This window comes from Apus apus, chromosome 2, assembly GCF_020740795.1.
Source record: "Apus apus isolate bApuApu2 chromosome 2, bApuApu2.pri.cur, whole genome shotgun sequence".
In the NCBI taxonomy this organism is placed as follows: Eukaryota; Metazoa; Chordata; class Aves; order Apodiformes; family Apodidae; genus Apus; species Apus apus.
Window position 1 is genome coordinate 9,707,670 of NC_067283.1, and position 20,115 is coordinate 9,727,784.

The window sequence follows — 20,115 nt, forward strand, 5'->3', positions numbered from 1 at the left end:
CACCTCCTGTTTTGCCTCATTCTGCTTTAGCCATCCGCTGTCTGACTTCAATGAAGTGTTTAACATCAGGTAAACTCTCTGCTACTCACCCTAAAACTCTCCCCACTTCTTTCTTCTCTCCCATAATTGCTGTATGTGACTATTGTGTAGAATAAATATTTTGTGCATTGTGAAAACTGCCTCATCTTAATGTAAATTTGTTTATGTAACAATGTTATTTACAATGTATCTGAAGGTTCCTGAGACAAAGTTCTATTTTAAAACTAGAGAAAACTGTTACATAGTATACAATATGCAGACTTCAATGTACAATAACAACTCTTCCCATACACACACCACCCCATGCAGGTCTTATTACAAACAATTACAGTTTGTCCTGTTGCTTTGCATAGTCACATGAGAAGACCTTTTCTTTCCTCTTATAATAAGGACACAGGAAAAGAAAAGATTAAAAATGTCCTTTGTTTTCCCAGAAGAAAATACAAGCAAGCCCTTCCTAGCATTCAGCCTTAAGGCAGAATTTTCATCTATCCAAAATCCTTACTAAATGTATTCCTTACCAAAATGTTTACTAAATACTCATATACTGAATACACTTCGTCCTCAGTGATATATATTTTTTTCTTAAATGTAGTGAGAGATGTTGAAAATGAGAGGGTTTTATGTAGCTGTGTATGAGGTAATATTTCATGGCACTGATTATCTCATTTGCCAGCTTACTTTGGTCCCAATCCTGACAGTAATGTGAATATTGCTGAGAATTTGATAAATAAAAACAGTGAAAAATTCCTCTTTTTTTCCCCTTTTCATTTAGCTCACAAAAGTCCATTTTCTAAGGAGCTTGATATACAGTATTAATACGTTAAGGTCTAATACCATAATAACATGTTTGCATATGGAAACAGTCTAGAGTGTAAAATATGAAGCCACATTAGAGGTAATGAATTATCTGTATTTAAACACACAAAATAGGCATGATGGTTAAGTAGAGAATGTTTCCAGTGGATTTTCAGTTGGAGTCTTTTTGAAATATTTTCAGTAAAATATTTATTGTAATTGTTGTAAATATTGTGTTCTTAACATCTCTAATCAAAAATGCCAGCAGGAACAAATCTTTTAAAGCCCACGGAAGTTCTTAGTGGCTTTGAATCCAGAAGGATCATGCAATTAATAAGACTGCATTTGACAAAGGAATATATAATTTATATATAATATAATACACAGAATAATGTAGAATTTAACATATAATTTGCAACTATAAGCCTGCCAAGCCAAGTTATTTGAACAAGTTTTTCAAACAGCTGATGATGTAATCCAGCTGCACTGACAGTGCGTGGCTCACATAACCTTGAATACTTAAGGCAGTTTAAGAAGGAACTTCATTGTAAACTGTTTGGTCTTTGCTCCCTTGCTTTTTTAAAGGAAGTTCCTTTGATTAAGATGAAGGAAAATTAAAAAGAACATTATTGACGTAAAATATTTAAAAGATGACAAAGCAGGTCTTCTGAAGCCAGCTTCAGTGCATGTTAACTTTTGCCTTTAAGTTCCATTATGGCCAAAGTTTTTTGGAGCATTATCAGTGACACAGAAGACTATGCTCACAGTAAAGTTCTGCAGCCTGAAGTATAAAATATGCTGATGATTTAACACCTCGCACAACCCAGCGTTCCCCACATGGGGGTCAAAAGCCAGGGTTTGACTGGACTCACAAATACATCACCCTGAATCAAACAGAGCATCCCTAAATAGCAGCAGTCACCAACTCACACTCATTACATTAATAAATTGCTCACTAATGGGAGCAGTGACAAGTAAGACGTGCACTTAGTGGCCCTGTTTGCAGCCTGCCCCTGGTGTCTGAATGCCCGTTTTTCTCTGGGTTACCTTCTAAAGGCTTCAAAGCGCATGAAGAAAATCTGCTCAGTATTGTGAAATAAATCAAAGAACGTCTGCTGAAAATTCCTAAAATGCTTCAGCCCTAATCTCCCAGACCAGAGAGGGAGCTTGCAGAATGCTCAACTTGCTTTTCAAAGAAGATCAAAGCAACACGAGCAACAATTAAAAATACCGGTGCGGGTGTGAGCATGCACAGGGCACGGCGGAGGCAGTGAGAACCTCTTTTTAGTCATCCCTGAGAGCTAACATTGACTTATCTAATCATTACACATGTGATTTGAAAGGACAGGAGACCTGTCTAAAAGGTATGCAAAATTTCTCTGCCTTTGTGTATAAAATGTGCTTTATGCACGTGCAACATCTTCCGAGATACCTTTCTTCCATTATTTTTTAAAAGCTCTGTAGCCACTGTCTAATTAAACCAGCCTATAATTTTGTTGCTTAGTGACTCAAAGATAAAAGAAGTTGCAATTTTGTAGCTACCCTTCCTAGTGTTAGTCTTTCAACAGGGTTTGGTCTCCCTAGGTTAAGGCTGTGCAGACCAGCTGCCTGCCTCACCAAACACCTGCAGAACCAGGCTCACCCAGCAGCCTCTTCAAGTGGTATCGGCCCCTTTGGCAGTTTTATCAAAGGCACCGGAAAGATTTTTATTTGCCTGCTACAACTTTTAAACAGTATTGGTTGTCCTGCCTAAGAGTGGTCACTTCTACTTGCAAGGAATAGTCCTGCTAGTAGGTAAGTGTGCTCACAAGAACTGCCTGTGGCGAGTGCCAGAGGGAGAGTGACATGCCATGGCAAGTGCTACACCTCGGCGCGAGGCAGTTAGCAGCCAACCTGCTACTTCCCTGACAATACAGTTTGTCTGATTTCCCCTTCTCAAGCTGGTATTTCACTGTGCAAACTAAAAAGCAAAAAGGGGGGGGGGTAAAAAAAAAAAAAAGCAACTGTGGGAAAAAACCTCATATAAGTTCACAGGGTGAGTAAGGAAGAAGTAAAACCCTGAATGAACTCTCCAGGCTGAACTGGCTTAGGATGAAAAATGCTGCTGCTCAATCTTGAAAATTCATGTCAGTCTTGTTTATGTGAAGATATAAACCACTGACATTTTGAGAAGCATGTGAATCAAAGTGATGTTTCAGTGTTCTCTCTGAATCACATTGGGCCACCAGGCCTTTTTATATGGATCAATTTTTTTCCCTTTCAAATTAAAAAAAAAAACCCAACTTAAAAAAAAATCACTTAAGTAGTAAGCAGCAACATATTGGAGCATCATGCTTTAAAGTCTAGTGGCAGCAGCAGCTGGAATACTTCATATTTCTAAAATACACTGAGTTAACCAAGTAGATACTTGGGAAACATTTAACAGAAGAGAACAACACAGGTACCATTTTCAAAGCTATCTGCTTTTTTCTTCCCTTCTATTAATATGTGCTACATTGTTCCCCTATAAGTATCAGAGAAGATGAGGAAAATGATAATTGATGCTTTTCTGAGACCTAACTGAGGTAATCCAAAACATGCATCACACCAGATATCCATTACATTTAACACAGCTCAACATAAGGTGATTTTGACAATGCAAATAAGGTTCAATCCTATTTCTCTTCAAATCCACGTGAATAGTTTATTATACACAGAATCAGGCTCAGTGATTAATTTTGATAAAACATAACTTAGCAGCATGAAAACTGCCTGAATATTTTGTCTGCCTGTACTGGGGCCTCCTACTGTTGCCATTGAAACAAATGGCAAAATTCCCGTTTTACTTCCACAGGAGGAGAGCCAAGCCCTTAGAAACCTTTGTATTTAGGGGAAAAAAAATAAATTTCCTCCCACTCATGAGTACAGTTCCCCTGAAAACCAATGGAACTGTTTAAGAAGTCAGGTGGTTATGACTGGGCCCAGAGGTCAGGAACAAAGAATATTAATACAGTCTTGCTACTGAAAAACTGAGCAGCATCCTTAAAGCATTGTTGTTGTTTTTAAACAGAAATTACAGTCTCAGATCTAACTAGGAATATTTAAAAATACATATGAATCTGCGAAGAAGAAATGAAGCACACAATTCATTTAGTGTCTGGATTACAGATTCTTATTAAACAAACCAGAGCTCATTATAAAATCAATATCAACTTAACCACTATACTCCCAGGAGAAATGGCAAAAAAGGTCACTCCAAGAAATTCAAACAATTTTCCTGCTGGAAGGGCAAGATTTTAATTACAGATACTATTAATTAGAGTTGTCAGTAGGAAGACTGTCCTGTTAATTATCACAAATTCAGTTTCAAATGTGATTTTGGAACCTGGAGGGCTTTTTTAAAAATTAAGAATTTTTGTATTCACATTTAATGGAAAAAAACCCATCACCACAAACAAACAAACAAACACCTATTGCTTCTGTGGTTTAAATAAGATAACAGCAAGTTACCTATTCACAGTCACAGTCTCTCTGGCCAACAAGACTGATCTGACAAACTGCTGTTTTGTTTACACTTTATCTTGGAGGACACTCTTTTTTTTTTTTCTGGAAATGCTGTGCTCTCCTTCTTTCTTGATTTGGAAGTCATCAACTTTAAAGGTGTGAAGTAATTTAGAGATTTTTTTTTTTTCCCAGTAAACACTGTATTTAAACTGGAAATAATTCCTGAATGTACTAACTGTTGCAGAAACAGTCATATTTCTCATTCTGTACTAAAATTTCCCTGGACCTAGCCTGTGGAGAAGTGCTTAACACATCACATCTTTGACAAATAAGAGGTACAGGCTGACCCAAACTTTGTGAGGAAATATGAGTTTATTCCTGTATGATTCCCAGCTGCCAATTTGAATCTATCTAAGCTCCACAATACAGAAAGTCCATGATGTCTAGTCCTAAGCAGAACAAGAAGGTAAAATAAAACTTGACAGAAGAATGCCACTAGTGAGACCCTATGGATGCACTGCAGACACGGATACTACAGCAACAATGTTTACACATTCTGGAATTCTTTTTCCTGGTCACACTCCAAGTATTTTGGGATAGCAGCCCAAGGCTGTGAGGTATGTGACCCAAACACATGCATTAACACATCAGTAACACTCCAAAAAAGAAGTGCCATGATCTAAAACAAAATTCAGGAAGAGGCAGCGTGTCTCTCCAACCAGTACTTTTGAAACCGAAAGAGAAAGCCGGAGGTTTCTGATTTATTTCAGGAAATCTGAGTGCAGTCCTCCTGTATTACTGGGTACACATCTGCTACCATTGTTCTCCCAGAACCAGTCCCGGTTTACCTCCCCATCTATCAGCATTAGATTTCATTTTATCTGAATAATGGCTGAAGGTGGCAACAGATCGGGTCAAAGGCTCTTTTCATATCAGACCCTGAAGAAGTCGATTACTCAAAAAGAGAGACATCTTCAGATAACCGTGCAATCCATTCCTCATAAATGTTAAAGATTTTTCGTTATTAATAGTGGCAGGGGTGACAGATTATGGATATTAATGTTATTTTTCAGAGAATTGCAATGGCAAGAGCTTCTTTGATCTTTTTTTTTTTTTTTTTCTTTTTAATGTTTCTAATTGAGCGCGAATTTACAGCAACTACCAGAATAGCCAAGACTAGCACCCAGCAGTAAAAAGCTGTTACAGTGAATCCGCGGGAATAGGAACGAAGCAGGGTGCAGTGTCGGAAACAAACCCACCCCCTCGGCTTTTAACCCCAGAAGGGCCCCTCTGGGGTCCGCCGGGCACCCCGGGGGGACCGGCCAGGAGAAGAAAGCTTGGTCCTTACCTGATAAGCTGCGGGGGCGTCGGACCCGGCGTCGGACCCCAGAGCCGAGAGTTTCTCCTTGAGGCGGTGGTGGGCACGGTGGCGGAGGCAGTAGACGACCCCCGACGCCACCAGGACCCCGGTGATGCAGGCGAGGGAGAGGAGGGTGAGGAGGAGGAATTTGGCGGACTCGGCCTCTTCCCCGCGCTGCGGGAGCGGCGGGACGCTGTTCTTCTGCAGGGGAGGAGAGAGAGGCAGCGCCTGAGTTGCGCGGTCGCGGAGCAACGCGGAGCGGGGGCAGAGCCCCGTCGAGGGAAACACCCGGCAGCACTAACTTTCAGCCAAGGATGGAGGCAAAGGGACGGGCAGGGACAGCCCCGCTGGCAGCCCCCCCCTCCATGCCCGCCCCACCGCCGGCTGGCATTTAACTACCGAAAGGCGGAGGCGGGCGCGCTGGCTGCGCGCAAGCACCGCGGCACGCCCCGCAGCTCCGCGCCACCCCCGCGGCCCCTCACACCGTCCCGCAGGACCGCATGCAGGGCTAGGGGCTGCGAGGAGAGCAGCAAGGGAAAATCCGATATATAATTTTTTTTCCTCGGGGTGAAAAAGCCCCACCGAACAACATAGGGGGGGGGGGGGGGGGAAGTAGGTCCTTCCTTTTGTCTGTTGTAAAAGGAAAAAGATTAAAAAAGCCAGATAGTTCCAAACTCCTCCGGATTACCATTATTTTCGCAGCAATAGGAGAGAATCCTTCTAGTGCATTTCACTTGTCTCCATGTGCTAAAAAGTTGTACAATAATTTCCCCTCATTAGCTTCATTATAAGCTATATTAGCAACAATTAAAAACGCAACATGAAAATGAAAAGACCAGGCGAGCAAATTGCAGCAAGACTCATTTGGCCTGCATTCCCCCTTTCACAATTACCAGGGAAATGAATTGAAAAGCACGCCCCTGCCTCAGTCCTGGTTGCTACAAGATGAGAACAATTAGCAAACTCCTTTCCACCACCTAATTTCGCGTGGTAACAAAATGGATTTTTCCCCATGAATGCCTAGCCGGCCTATTCATTATCTCTCCTCTATTAGTAATTTTCTGCTCCGTATTCAGCTAGCCAGCTCTTAATTTCCTCCTGTCTTGCAGTGTACACAGTGGCTCTTATGTCAGGCCCGGTCCATTTTTATCTTGTAATCATAAAGGCCACCAAAGCAATTATCGCTGGTCTTGACTGTAAAAGCTTGTCATTAATTAGCCTCCTTGCCTTCAGTGCTGTGGATTAGCCGGGGCTGAGGCTGAGTTAATGGAAATGCAGGTTCAATAAGACTCCCGGATTTTCTTGCCTGGATGCGCAGAGCGGAGGATTGCCGGGTTTGTAAACCCCGGGCGGCGGGGGGCGGGCGCGGAGCTCGGCGGGGCCAGGCATGTGCCTCCCGCCACCGCCTCCGCGCCCGCGCAGCCACCGCCGGACCCGCCGCCTCCCCTCCCCTAAACCGCAGCCGGCCCCTCCTCCAAATCCCAACAGCCACCAGGAAGACCGGGCTGCCAGCCCTCCCCCCACGCCCGGCCCCCGCCCCGGAGGGGGCTGCGGGGCCGCCTCTCCGGACCCCCCGCCCCGACCGGCACCTGCCCCGGCCGCAGTGGGGAGGGCGCGCCCTGGGGCCGCAGCGCTGCCCGCCCTGCGCACCGGGAGGGGGATGGACGGGAGGGGGTTGCAAAGGAGACCGGGAGGGGCAGCACCGACGGCAGCCGCCGCCTGCTCGCAGCTCCCGCCGAGGCGGCCCCGGGGGTAAAGGGGCTGCTGCGCTTTGCCATTAGCATCTCCGTGAAAGGCCGCCTCCCCTCGGGGCCAGGGGTCACAATCTGCATCTAAATAGGCAGCTCCTGCCGCCCCCTCCGCCAGCGCTGCGGCCCGGGACGTTAATCCGGCTCTCCGCGGGGTTTGGCCTCCCATCAGCCAGGCGGGGACAAGGCATCCCCGGGCCCCCCGCGGAACGGGCCCGCTCCCTGGGTGCTTCCCTGCGCGCAGGGACATCCCCGCGACCGGTAAGAAAGAGGCTGGCGGGCAGTTTCGGGCACTGCTACTGAACCTCGTCTCCCTTTGCTTGCGTAACCACAGTTTTAAACGATATTCCTTCTCCGGTTGCCGTGTGAAAGAGCCGCACAAGCATTCGGGTAAAGGGCTATGCGAGGGAAACAATGAAAATGATTGGCGTAAAGTGCTGTCAAATGCCCCGAGTGAACACGGGGGAAAGAAAGAGCGCGCTCGCCTTTCTCCCCTTGTAGTTATAACGATTGTAGATGTTGCTTCCAACTTTGCCAGGCAGTTTTCCACTCAGAGCGGGGGTTGTCGCCCCCGGAGCTGCCTGCCCTTATCAAAAGAAGTGCTTGCCGAGATAACCCGCACGTCCCCAGCGCTGCACCCGGGAACGTGAAACTCAGGGCAGAGTTTGAAACCGTCCAGGTTCAGAACGGTTTACACCTCGGTTAGCATCTTCCGGGGGCAGCCGGTGTAGCCGTGTCCCTAGTGATGGGCTCCAGGCAGGCGAGGGCATGCAAAACGCTTGAACGTCTGGGGGACGGGCGACAAGGCCTATCCCGTCCCAACGTGTCCGGGGAGGGGATGGCGGCCCCGCCACGGGAGGGAAGGGGCGGAGAGGCACGGCCGCTGCCCGCCGCTCCCCGCCTGCGCGGCCCCGGCTGTGCCCGACCGCGTTGGAGCGACTGGCGGGGAAGGGAGACGGGCTCTGCCGTGGGGCCGCCGATCTTCCTCCCCACTCCTTCCTCCGGAGCACCTCCGGGGAGCACCTCCGGAGCCGCTGGCGTCGGGAGCCGGAGGGTTCCCCTCTCCCCTCCCCGCCTTCGAGGGGAGGGGGGGCTGTTGCTTAGGGCCACCTAAGCTAGCCCCGGGGGAAGCAGCCTGGCACTGGGGAATACTGCCGGCTCCCCGACCCCGGTTAAACCGCCGGGTAAAGCCGACGGCGAAGCCCCGTTGCCCGGCTCAGGGTCTCGCACCGGCGGCTCTCCCCGGCCCCGGGCTGGGGATACCGGGCACCGCAGGGGGCAGCGGGGTCCGGTCTCCCAGGGCACACCCCATCAGAAAACAGTCCCCACTACCCCCAACTCAGATATACCTCCTCTGCTATTTAATCCTGCTTGATATCTGACCAAACATCAAATTATGAACGGGCAAAAATTAATCCGATGAGTTATTTACCAGCTCCCTCCCTTCTCTTGCCCCCCTGCTCCCTCCAGCCAGGAGCACTGATTTCCCCACCTCACCTAAAACCCTGATTCTTCCCTGCAATAAGGCCTCAGCCTGAAACGGAGCCCAGGGTTAATTAGAGGCGTCCTGTCAGACTTGACTTGAAATTGAAAGAAAAATGTTTAAATATTTATGAATTTGACATTTACAGTCGGATGTCTTTTAAAGCAGAACACCTCTCCCTGTGCTGGTTGGGGCTGCCATGGTGCGTTTGCCTGGGGTGGAAGGGGAACAATAGCTGTTGCATAACAAGAAAAACAAATCACCTTTCCTCCCCTGCCCCCCCAAGGCTTAACAAATAAATAGACCACATAAATTACACATAATTAAATATTAAACTCAGCTACATGTAACTATGCATTTTTTAAACTTTATGTAACAATATATTGACATTCCTCTGAATGATTTTCTCCATGGAAAACTGTGTAGTATTTGAGTTCCAGTGAAGGAAAAAGAAGTAATTTCTAAATGGATGGCTTTGGAAGTGACTCTAAATACAGAGGCTTCAAGAGAGGTTCAGTCAGTCTTTCCTTACTTTGAAACCCCTCGGCCTGAGCTTAAATGCTAGGCAAAGAAAGAAGAGAAGAACATTACACCCACCAGTTAGACCCTGCAGTGTTTGCTTGAAGTACACCTCTTCCATCAGGGTTTGTGGTGGTTGTATTTTTTTGTTTTGTAAGAGAGAGGAAAACATACTAAAGGATCTGATCTCATGCAGGCTTTTCCAGTCCCTCGACAGAACGTATTCTATGTACACCCAAAAATGAGTCAGTAACTAGAGCAGCTGTAACGCTGGAGTCACAAATCACTGTTCTAAATCAAAGAGCAGTGTCCCGTTCCATGGTGTCATCCCATGATGCAGCAGAACACTCGACATTTCAAACGAATTCCAGGCAAATGTCAGTAAATATTTAATGTACTCTTTAATGTAAATAAGTTCTCACACCTATGTTGGAAGTGTGGGAGAAAGTTTTGTTTTGTTTTGTTTTTTTAAGAGGAGAGAGGATCTCCCCATGCAGTGATGTGAATCTCACCTTCCAGATGCCTCAATAGAATTAGACTTCATTATTTCCTTTAAGACACAGGGTCTTATTCTGGTGCTTGCTGAAGCAAAACTCTCAGTGAAGCTGAGGTTTTGTTTTGCTTCGTAAATTAAAAAAAGATACTCCTGATTTACAATCCAGTTTGCCAGTCACTGCACCTGACCTCTCTCCCAGTTTGCAAAGGAAAAATTACTATGATTCCTATTAAAACAACATTACTTTTTTCTTTTATTTTCTTTTTCTTTTTTTTCCCAATTTTTGCATGCCTTCATTTTTACCCTTGTATGAGACAGTTCTGCTTCTGAGCAATAATAATAATTAAAAAAGCATATTACTTAGTAAACATAGGCAAAAAGATGAAGTTCAGAATATAATTTGTTTAAAAATATTAGAATGTTAAAAAACTCAAGAGGTACTGTTTGTAATTTGGAATTCACTATAGAATCTAATAAATGAGAGAAGTGAGGCGGAAATAATCATGTATTAATTCTGTGCATTACAAAATCTTTTCAGAAGCTATTATCAGAGCAAGAGGCATTGTGGTTTGGATTCAGGGTGGGAGAAATCCTTTGTGCAAGTGAAAGCTATTGTTCCTCTGTGCAGATGAAATTGTACTTGCAAATCTGCCATTCAAGGAGGTGAAAAAGTGCCTAGGCAGAATAAAAGAATTCTACAAGAAAATCATTATTCTTAAAAATAAACTTAACTAAAATAAGTTTTAGTTCATCGGGGTTTTTTGTTTGCTTGTTTCTTTTGTTTTTAGGAAGATCCTTTCCTAATATTTGCAGGCACTGACATTAAAACAAACCATAAAGGATAAGTGCATTATTTCGTTATTATAGAAAGCATGAAGAAAGGGATGTGTGTGGGTGTGTATGTAGATAGATATATATCAAATATGTATTCATGTATATATATAGTCACATCTGTGTATGTCTGCTCTCTTACATAAACCTAAACTTAAATTCACTTCCAGTAATTTCCCTCTGTAAGGTTATCTGAGACACAGGTGGATACATACTATGCTGGTTAAGTTTTGATAGATTACTTAGAAAAGTAGAGAAACACCTTACATCAGGAGGAGCCTGGCTATCCTCATCTGTCACCAGGAAACGTACAGATAAGACTTTTCTTCCATTAGTAAAATAGAAAGCAAACAGAAAGGGAAAGCAGCATCTCCCATGGTTTTGGTTCCTGCTTCTCCTCCCCTACTTGGCTCCCCCAGTCAGGTTAGACGGGGGCAGCAGGGCCTGGGGATTTTCACCTTCAGTGTATACCATGTTTCTTGTTTTCAGCACCCTGCTCCTGAGCCTTATGGTCCAGGATAGTTGTTGGTGTTTTAAGGTACTATCTTTAGTTAGTAAGAGGTTTCTGGGGACGCTGTCCTCTGCCTTCCTGCCCTCCCCTCACGCCCCGGAAAGCTTGCCTGATGCCAAGATTACTTTCAGCAGATGCCAGTTCATCACCTGAAGTGAGGTCAATTTAATGCTTTTACCCGGGAGGATGAAATCGGATGGGAAGGTACTTTTTGCTTCTTTTAGGGGTCGGAAAGATTAGACAAATCGACAAACACAAAAGGCAGATGGATTTCTGGGAACTGCAGCTTATTCAAATCACTGAGAAAGGTCACTGCAACAGCCACAGATCTATTCATCTGTAGGGGTACAATGATCTTTCCACAACCTTCAACACCACAAAGCACTCTGGAGTGTCTCTATACCTTTTAGTAGGATTAATACCACGAACAATGACTGAATACAATCAAGAATTCAGTGAGTTCAAAGATCCCTTGATCAATGGTAGATATTTTCCTCTGGCTTCCTAAAGACAAACAGAAGTGAAGTTTCTGGTTAGAGTTACAAGAAATTATAGCTATTATCCTGAATCCCACTACAAGGTGATGCTGAAATGCCAAAATGTCCAAGAACCCCAAAGAAGTTTGTGGCATGGAAGGAATAAGGTTGTGAAAGCAGAAATTTAAGAAGCTTAAAGATATTCCAGAGGATTTTTTTTTTAAGTCAGCATTTGCTTAAAAGAGTGTGGCACAAAAGCCTACAGCATCACTGAGAAGCTGTAGGGATAACACACGACTTTGGAAACCGAGCAGCAACATCCATGCCTGTGGAGTAGGTAGGGGAGCCAAAGACCGAGAAGCACATCCCATCCTGCCTGAAGCTGCACAGCGTGGCTCTGGGGTGGCAGCAAGAAGAGGAGGGTGCAGGGACACCAGGATGAAGAAACTTCTATTCCCATCTGTATGGACTCAGGAGCAATGAGAGGAAAGCAGAAGAATGGGAGCACCAGGAAGCAGGTTTCCTCCTCAGCCCAGGCTTTGTAAGACAGAGCGAAACAGATAACTAGAGGGACTTTGCAGGTCCAAGTCACACAGTGTCAGAACCTGAGCCAAGAAGACGGTCAGTCATAGCCGAGCTTAATCAAGTATCTTCAGCAAGCAAGAGAAACACAAGCCGTAGTGCCAGCGCTGATCTAATGCTGATGCTGAATGCACATAATTTAGGGATTAGATAAAGCGCCCTTCAAACCGAGTGCCAACAAGCGAGCCGCCTCTGGGTAACACGCTGGCAGAGCCCGAGGCCTCGTCAGCGGAGCAGCCGCCCCGTCTCGCAGGGAGCCGGGCCGCCCCGCGGCTCCCCCGCCCGGGAATGGGGCTCCGGCTGCCGCCTCCGGGGGGGGGGGCTGGTCTTCGGAGCCCGCGAGCGGGCCGAGGGGAGCGGGAAGGGCACGTTCTCGCCCCGCCGGGCCCGCTTCCCCCTCCCGTCCTGTTCGACGATCCGGAGTCCAGGGGCATCCCTGGGGCACCGCTCGGCCGGAGCCGCGACCGCGGGAGCAGAGGAGGCGAAGCGGCCCCCCCGCTGCCCACGCTGCGTCCCGAAGATCCTGCCCGGCCTGGACCGACGGGGCGGGCGGCGGCAGCGGCTGCCCCCCATCCCGCCCGCCCCCATACCCCGCTCCTCCGCCTCACGCCGCGCACAACTGCTCCCACGCCAGCCCTGCCCGGGCCGCCTCGGAAGACGCCGCTCCCCCCTTCCCCTCCTCCCCCCCATCCCCCCGGTGCTCCGCCGCATTTACCTGCTGCCATGGCCTCGCAGCTGGCGTGCCGGGACGGGCTCCTCCCTGGGAGGGCTCAGCGCACTTCGGCGGTCTCTACCAATCCTCCTCCGGTGCCAAAACTTCCCCCCTCCCATCCCCGTTCCCCACTCCCCTCCTCAGCGGAGACAAAGGCGGCGGCAGGCACAGGCGCTCCTCGCAGCCCGCAGCCGCCTCCCGGCGCGGCGGGGGGAGCCGGGGGGAGCAGCGAGTCCGGGCGGCCCCGGGTGGTCCCGGCGGGGCGCGGGCGCGGGCGGAGGATGCCGGAGCGCCCCGGTGCTGCCCTCCTTATATCGGGCCGCTCGCAGCCCCTGCCGGCTGCCGCACATGGCCCATCCACCGGTTGCTATAGCGATGCCTCCCCTCCACATGTTGCTGGCAGCAATTGGCTAAGGAGGTCTGGGCTGTTCCGAAACCCTTCGCCGGAGTGAGGCGATGAATGGACACGGGCTGTGTCACTCATTCGGAAAAGCTGTTTGGGGTTTCTGTTGTGGATGGGGGGGCTGAAGGGGTTGCTCGGGTCTGGGTTTTTTTTTGGCTGATTTTTTGTAAGCATCCCCCATTTTTAAAATATATATATATGTATTTTTTATTTTTTATTTTTTTTTTGTGCCACTCTTGTAAGATGGAAGCGGAGGGTAGAACAATGACGAAAAGCCAAAAATAAAATCAAACAAGGACAACAAGGAAAACCTAAAGATCATTTGCATGACAATACAGCAAAGAAGCCCTGCAACGTTTCTTTCTGAAAAGATTCTAACAACAAACAAACAAGCAACCCAAGCCAAACCATCACACAGTGCCAAGCAAAGAAGGTCCAAACTTTTCCCCCTCCCGTCCTGTTTTTCCAAATAACACACGAAATTAGGAAGAAGCAATGTGCTGCGGGACGGTGGCGGAGCCCGCTGAAACAAATCACGGCAGGGCCTGCTGAGAGGGGGTGCGGTGCCGGTGCGGGGGAGCGGGGCCGCGCTGTACCCGGCGCTGCACAGCCCGAACTCCGAGTTAAAGCCGCTTTTCCGCGCAGGTGCCCGGGGCAGAGCCGACCCTTATAACGAAACGGACCCCGCAGTCTTCCCCCCTCTCCCCAAATTACAGCAGGCCGCCGACAAACACGCTGCGGGGGCACCCCCGAAGCATCTCCCCGCGGAGTGCCCCGGCTGCAGGAGCGGGACGAGAACGAGCGGGGGTGGGTGGGGGGCTGCCGGGGGCAGGTGAGGGTCTTTGGGAGGCCACTTCAGACCTCTCTCCCTTCCATGAAGAAACCTCCCGCTTCCTTCTCCCCATTGTCTCCCATTGCCCCTCCGGCTCGGGATGTCAGGCAGGGCAGAGCTAGCCCTCCTCTGGCCTCGGAGGACGAGGCGGAGGGGGTACCCGAGGGACCACCCTGCCTTCCTCTCCCCCTGCCCCTTAGCATCCCTCCCGCCTCCGCCGCTGTGCCCCAGCCTCTCCCGGCTTGGGTGATGGCAGCCCCTGCCCTCCGTCCCCCCCTCCCTCCTGTGCCGAGAGACCCAAATCAGGGAGGGGGAGCTGCTTCCCCCCGAGGGGACCCTCCTGCTTCGCTCCCCAGCCGCGGGGTGGCCCCGGCTGCGGCAGGACGGTGCAAAGGGGCGGCGTGCGGGGGTGGGATAGGAAGGGTTGGGAAAGGATAGGATGGACGGGGCGGGGCGGGCCGCCCCCTCCCCACACCCCCGCCGCACCGGCAGCTGTCGGGGGCACGGCCCGCTGCAGCCTGGTCTTTGCCTTCCCGGCTGGAGCGGGCGGCTCGGGCTTCCCGCGGCTTTCCCGGTGACGCTGCTGCAATCCCGTATAGCTTTTCCTTCCCCCCCCCCCCCCGCCCCAAGTATTTCCCCCGCCTATTTTTCACAGTATTTCTCCTCCCATCGCCCCTCTGAAGCCCGCGCCTTGCTAAGGACCTGCCTGGGAAGCCGAGGAAAGGGCAGGCTGTATCCTTAGAGCACCCCCCGCCCCAGAGCGACACTTCATTTAAACCTATAGGTCAGGGACGAAAGTGTCATCACCATCTGCTGACCACCTACTGCTCAGGGACGTCCTGCCATGTCCAGAAAGCGCACAGGACTTGTTACCCCTCTGTCCCACGCACCCACACCGACCCTTCCCGTTTCAGCCCGAGGAAGATGCTGGTTACATCAACACCATTTTTGATAATAAGGCTTCCAGGGAGGAGAAGTACTCCTCACGCTCCCACCTGGCTTCTGCTCAAGGAAAACCCTTCACGTTTCTACAGATTAAGAGAAACTTGTCTTCTCCAAACATCTAATCAGCTACATTTTTAGTACACGGTATCAATTTAGTACTTTGTCAGTCTGTCAGCTTGATAGCATCCTTCTTCCTCTAACATTACCCTGTCCCGCTAAGAGCCATAGCATACCTAATTTGTTCACTACCCTTTATTACTTAAGTTGCAAGATAAATGAACGCGCCAAGAGATTTCATTAAAAGGACATGTGTGTTTGCATACTGATCCCTGCAATGAACTGTCTGAAACTGGTAAATACTTCCATTAGCATTGTAGTTTGTGTATCTTATTTACAAATATATTAATTGCTATTTCCTGTGCAAATGTTGCATAATTTCAGAACTGTTAGTTGGTGAACACTAAATTGGCTGCCCATAAGTGTCAAGTGACACCAAAATGCTATTTAATATATATTTTTTTAACAGTCAAATTGCGAAAAATTTACAGTGAAATTTAAAATGCTTTTCATTTTAATGTAATTTTCACTGCTTTTGTTGCGTGATAAATACAGCCTTTGAAGGGAGGGTAAATATCTCTGAGAGTTATGTCACAGGGAAGAAATTAATTAAACACGGATGATTTAACATGCTCTTTGTTTAAAAAGTAGGATGAATTGCCAGATAGAAGACATAATTTTCAACAGTTTACTAATTAAAAACTTGAAAAATGGTTTTAAAGTTTTCGTAGTCCTAACAATCCTTATCTGTGAATTGACTTACTGATACTTGGTAACATTTCATTTTCAATTGAGCGACTTACATTTGCATGATCTAAATACATTTTCTTATATGATTTAAAGCACTAGTAAATGGGAAAACAAGAAACTGTGACTACAGCACCATTTCAGTATAAAATTTCTAGGCAGCTTCATGTCTTTTTCTTGGAAAACACTTGAAATTGAAAGTAAAAATTCCTGAAATGGTTTCTCTCTTTTTAGTGCCTTGAAAATGCCAGTATTTTGAAAATTTGCATTAACGTTCATCTGAATTCAAGAGCTCTATCTGAATTATGCCTGAACTCAAAATATTCTGGATCCTGCAACTTCAATGTGAATAATGCTGAAACATATTTCCAGTTTGCACAGAACAAACCTCTCGTCTTAGAAGCAGCAATGTTTGTCAGGAGCCCCTAAAAATCTGATCTTCATAACTGGAGGCTGAGAACCATAGTGACCTTTTTGCCTTGATTTCTGACTACAGATTTGTCTTCAATTTTAAGCGTAGTCATTTCTTGCTGCAAACGCATACACAAGGTCTAGCATGAAATAAATTGTCATTCTTTTAAGGCACGTAGGAGAAAGCTAAAATGCCATTTAATTGCAGTTGTTGTTTTGTTTAAAAGTTTCCTCTAACATCTTTTGGAATCTTGCTCCTGAAACACAAATCCAAGTGTGTTGCAGAGGATTTTCTACAGAGTTTCTCTCTGTGAAGATCTTAAGATCAAAGCTGTATTTCCTTCACTCCTTTGAACAAGAGGAATTTTCCAAATATTAACTTCCTACACTTATTTTTTCAAATTACCTTAACTTTAGGAATACATGTATGAAGAAAGACAAAGAGCCTCCATATCTTGAAAACACCACATATTTCTTATAAATAAAACCAACACCTAGGACCATAATTTGAAAATGGATTCAGCAGTATTTTAACTGCTAAACTTCATTTAGTTTTGTGCCTTATCTTTTTAAGCTCATCTGTGAAGATCAACACTAGACACTTTCTACTTCCAAGCAAATTCTAGAGCTCTTAGCTTTATTAGGAGAATGATTTCATTCTGGCTAAGATTTGAATCTAATTAATCTGTCTTGCATTTTTAAAGCGATAACTAAATTCAAGCTGCATACTATTCTTCAGAGACTGCTTAAAATATTAATTAAGTAAAGAGTGCATTTTCCATTTATTTTAATTACATTAATACAGTTTCAATAAATAAAATAGTTCTATGCTTCATCAAATCAAACAAACTTGAATGCAAATGTTTCTATTGATTGGTTCTCTGTTCACATTGGCCCTTATGACTGTTTATTTTTAAATCGGAAAGAGATGCAGAAATGTTTGGGTGTTCCCATTAGTGAAATGAGGTCCAACTGTCTGAAAAGGTCAGTTGAGCCTTCTAGGAGGCTGATACAGCCCTCTAAAAGTGACATTCTGATACCATATTGCTTATAAAGGTGATCAGTGATGCCTTTATAGACATTTTTAAACAAATGAAGATTTCCTTTTATTACGTTTTCCCAGGTAAATTCAAGAAACCTTTTGGATCTCACTGATCCACTTTCCTGTGATGCTTGCTGACACACAGACAAAGTATTACAAAAGAAGTAGATGAATTGTGCTTTTAATATTCACTTGAATTAAAGCCGACATGTTCTAGATTTGCAGTTGAATCTCTTTCTCAAGATAAACCACAGGACAAGATAGAGGCAGTCTTGTTAGCAGTTATGTAAAAAAAAAAAAGTGTCATTCTACCTAATTCAATAATGATTCTATCCTTCAAATATTTGAGCAGCAGCATCAGCTGAAGGAAAACTAAATATTGAAGGAAAAGTTTCAAAATATCTCAGGAGTCAAAGCATGTGTTTTGAAACATGTTCTTTATACATTTCAGAACAGCTTGAGTCCCCTTGTAATTCAGGCCCCAATTCTGCCCACCTTAATCTGAGAAATTCATTAGAAAACAACAGAGCTAATCAGGACAGCAACCAGAACACAACAGTAAATGTTTTCAGGGTCAGGCTTTATGTAAATCAATATTTCACAAAAAAGAATTGCAATATTGAAACCTTAATTGCATTGTGATTAGGTCTATATTCACAGAATATAGACAAAATACTAATTGAATTTGTAACGAGACTAAATACTGTTATTATGAAAGCCTGATTAAGAAGCTTCCATAAAAATGCCAACTCAAAACTTGTTTAATGGTAAAACATGAGAAATGCACGATTTTACACTGTGATCTTGTTATAACAAAACGTGGCTATCATAGCAATGCTGAAGTTATTTTATGCATCAGTATTGTACATGCCAAGAACTCAGAGAGCTGTTAGGTATCAGTTTTTTCTACTGAAACATCAACAGATTAATTTTGTTAAAGTGCTGTTTAGTACTGTTGTGAAAAAGGTATTTATTTCTTCTTTCCTGTATGGTTTCACAACTAAACTCGTATAGTTCACATGAAAAAGTATTTCCAGAATAGTAGCCACTGCTGCAAATCTGTATGAGATCCAAGATCAAGATGTGTTTTTTCTGCCTTTGACACAAATGTTGCTCTTTCTATCTTATCTTCTAATACTGATGGCCTCAGGACAAACATAGATTATGTTAGAAAATTGTCCTTCATCACATTGATCAAGATTCACTTCCAACCTACCTGAACCTTATGCTAGAATATTTTTATTAGTTTCAAATTGCTTTCATTATAAATCCAAAATAACAACATGCTTTTATAAATAAAGTGCTATGGCAGATGGTTTACAAAGTTCTTATGTGCTTCGTACAGTTCCACTGAGTTTCTTTTAACACTGATCATCCATGTCTGACTGCAGAGAAAGATCATCTTTGTGGAAGCCACAGCAGTGTCTCTTACGACAACATATTAAGAGAGCATTTTAATTGGTACGTGAAGTTTTAACAACTGTCAGAACTACAGAGTGCTGTTAGACCACCCAGAGCTCATGCCCCAGTAGTACTCCACCTTATTTAAGATTTCTAGTTAGTGCTGCCATTGCTTTAGGGTTCCTGATAAGGGTCTTGCTTTTACATTGTGACACGTGGGACCAGTTGAAATCTGAGCAGCATTAGCAACATCACCAGTGATATCGGTCCTGGAGCTGGATTTTAACTGGTAATTTGGCAAAGACGCCAGATACCCAGGAAAATCCTTCTTATACTTTCACTGTATCTAATAAAGACACCAACCCTACCCCCACCACAGTTCTTCATTTTATAAAGCAATTTGCCAGGCTTTTCCTCTTCTTTTTCTCCTCCTACTGAAGAAATGATAAAATGCCCCTTGATTAGAAGTAGGCACTTGGTCAGTAAGGCAAATAGGAGTTTTTAATATTACTAAATTCCTGAAAGCATGAATGCTTATCAAAAAGAGAAAGAAGACCCCAATACTTACATGAAGGAGGACAGAGACTAGATAATGTTCAGAAAGTCCCTTTTCTTCTGTAACTCATTCTAGCATTCAAGAACATTGGAAAATTTTGCCTTTTCTGGCTACAGAAATAGGAAGGTGACTACAGTGGTTTATGCAACCACAAGCTATGAAGTGTAGATAAATAATTATGTGTGACAGCATGCGAAAATGAATGTATCACACAGTCATTTTAAAAATACGTGCTTTACATTTATGCCTTCAGATTACAGATGAAATCAGAAAGATTGTTGAAAAAGTACTTATCCTAGGTTTTGCATTTTGCATTTAATTAAGTATGTGTATAGGCACTCATTAGATATTTTTTAATTAATTTGAAAACAAAGATTTTCTAAATATAGATTTAAAATCCATTTAAACCAGTTAAGCTTCAGAGTCACAGCTTTGCTAATTGACATACCTGTCAACACAGGTATGTCAATTAACACTGAATTACTAGATAGGTATGGTCCATGAACTTTTATCTGTACTCAGATGCTTGGTGTTTGAAGCAACTATCATTGGAATAATTTTTTTTTAATGGAAAAAGAAGAACAACAGTGATGATTTATATGACCAGAAGCTTTCACCCTTAAACAGTGGTCTTAGAAACGGCACTGAAAGCTATGCCCACATGTCTATCACTGGGTTTCCAT

At 45.2% G+C, this 20,115-nt stretch overlaps 1 protein-coding gene across 3 annotated transcripts in view; it reads right to left on the bottom strand.

The window, feature by feature from the left end:
* PTPRN2 (protein tyrosine phosphatase receptor type N2) overlaps nucleotides 1-20,115 on the bottom strand; it is a 657,265-nt gene that overhangs the window by 105,759 nt on the left and 531,391 nt on the right. For 2 of the 3 annotated variants that reach the window (XM_051609993.1, XM_051609992.1), the window contains exon 13: nucleotides 5,669-5,881. The exons of the other annotated variant lie outside the window; for it this stretch is intronic. In XM_051609993.1, the coding sequence (XP_051465953.1) occupies nucleotides 5,669-5,881 (213 nt within the window). The remainder of the gene's footprint in view (nucleotides 1-5,668; nucleotides 5,882-20,115) is intronic. 3 annotated transcript variants of the gene reach the window in all.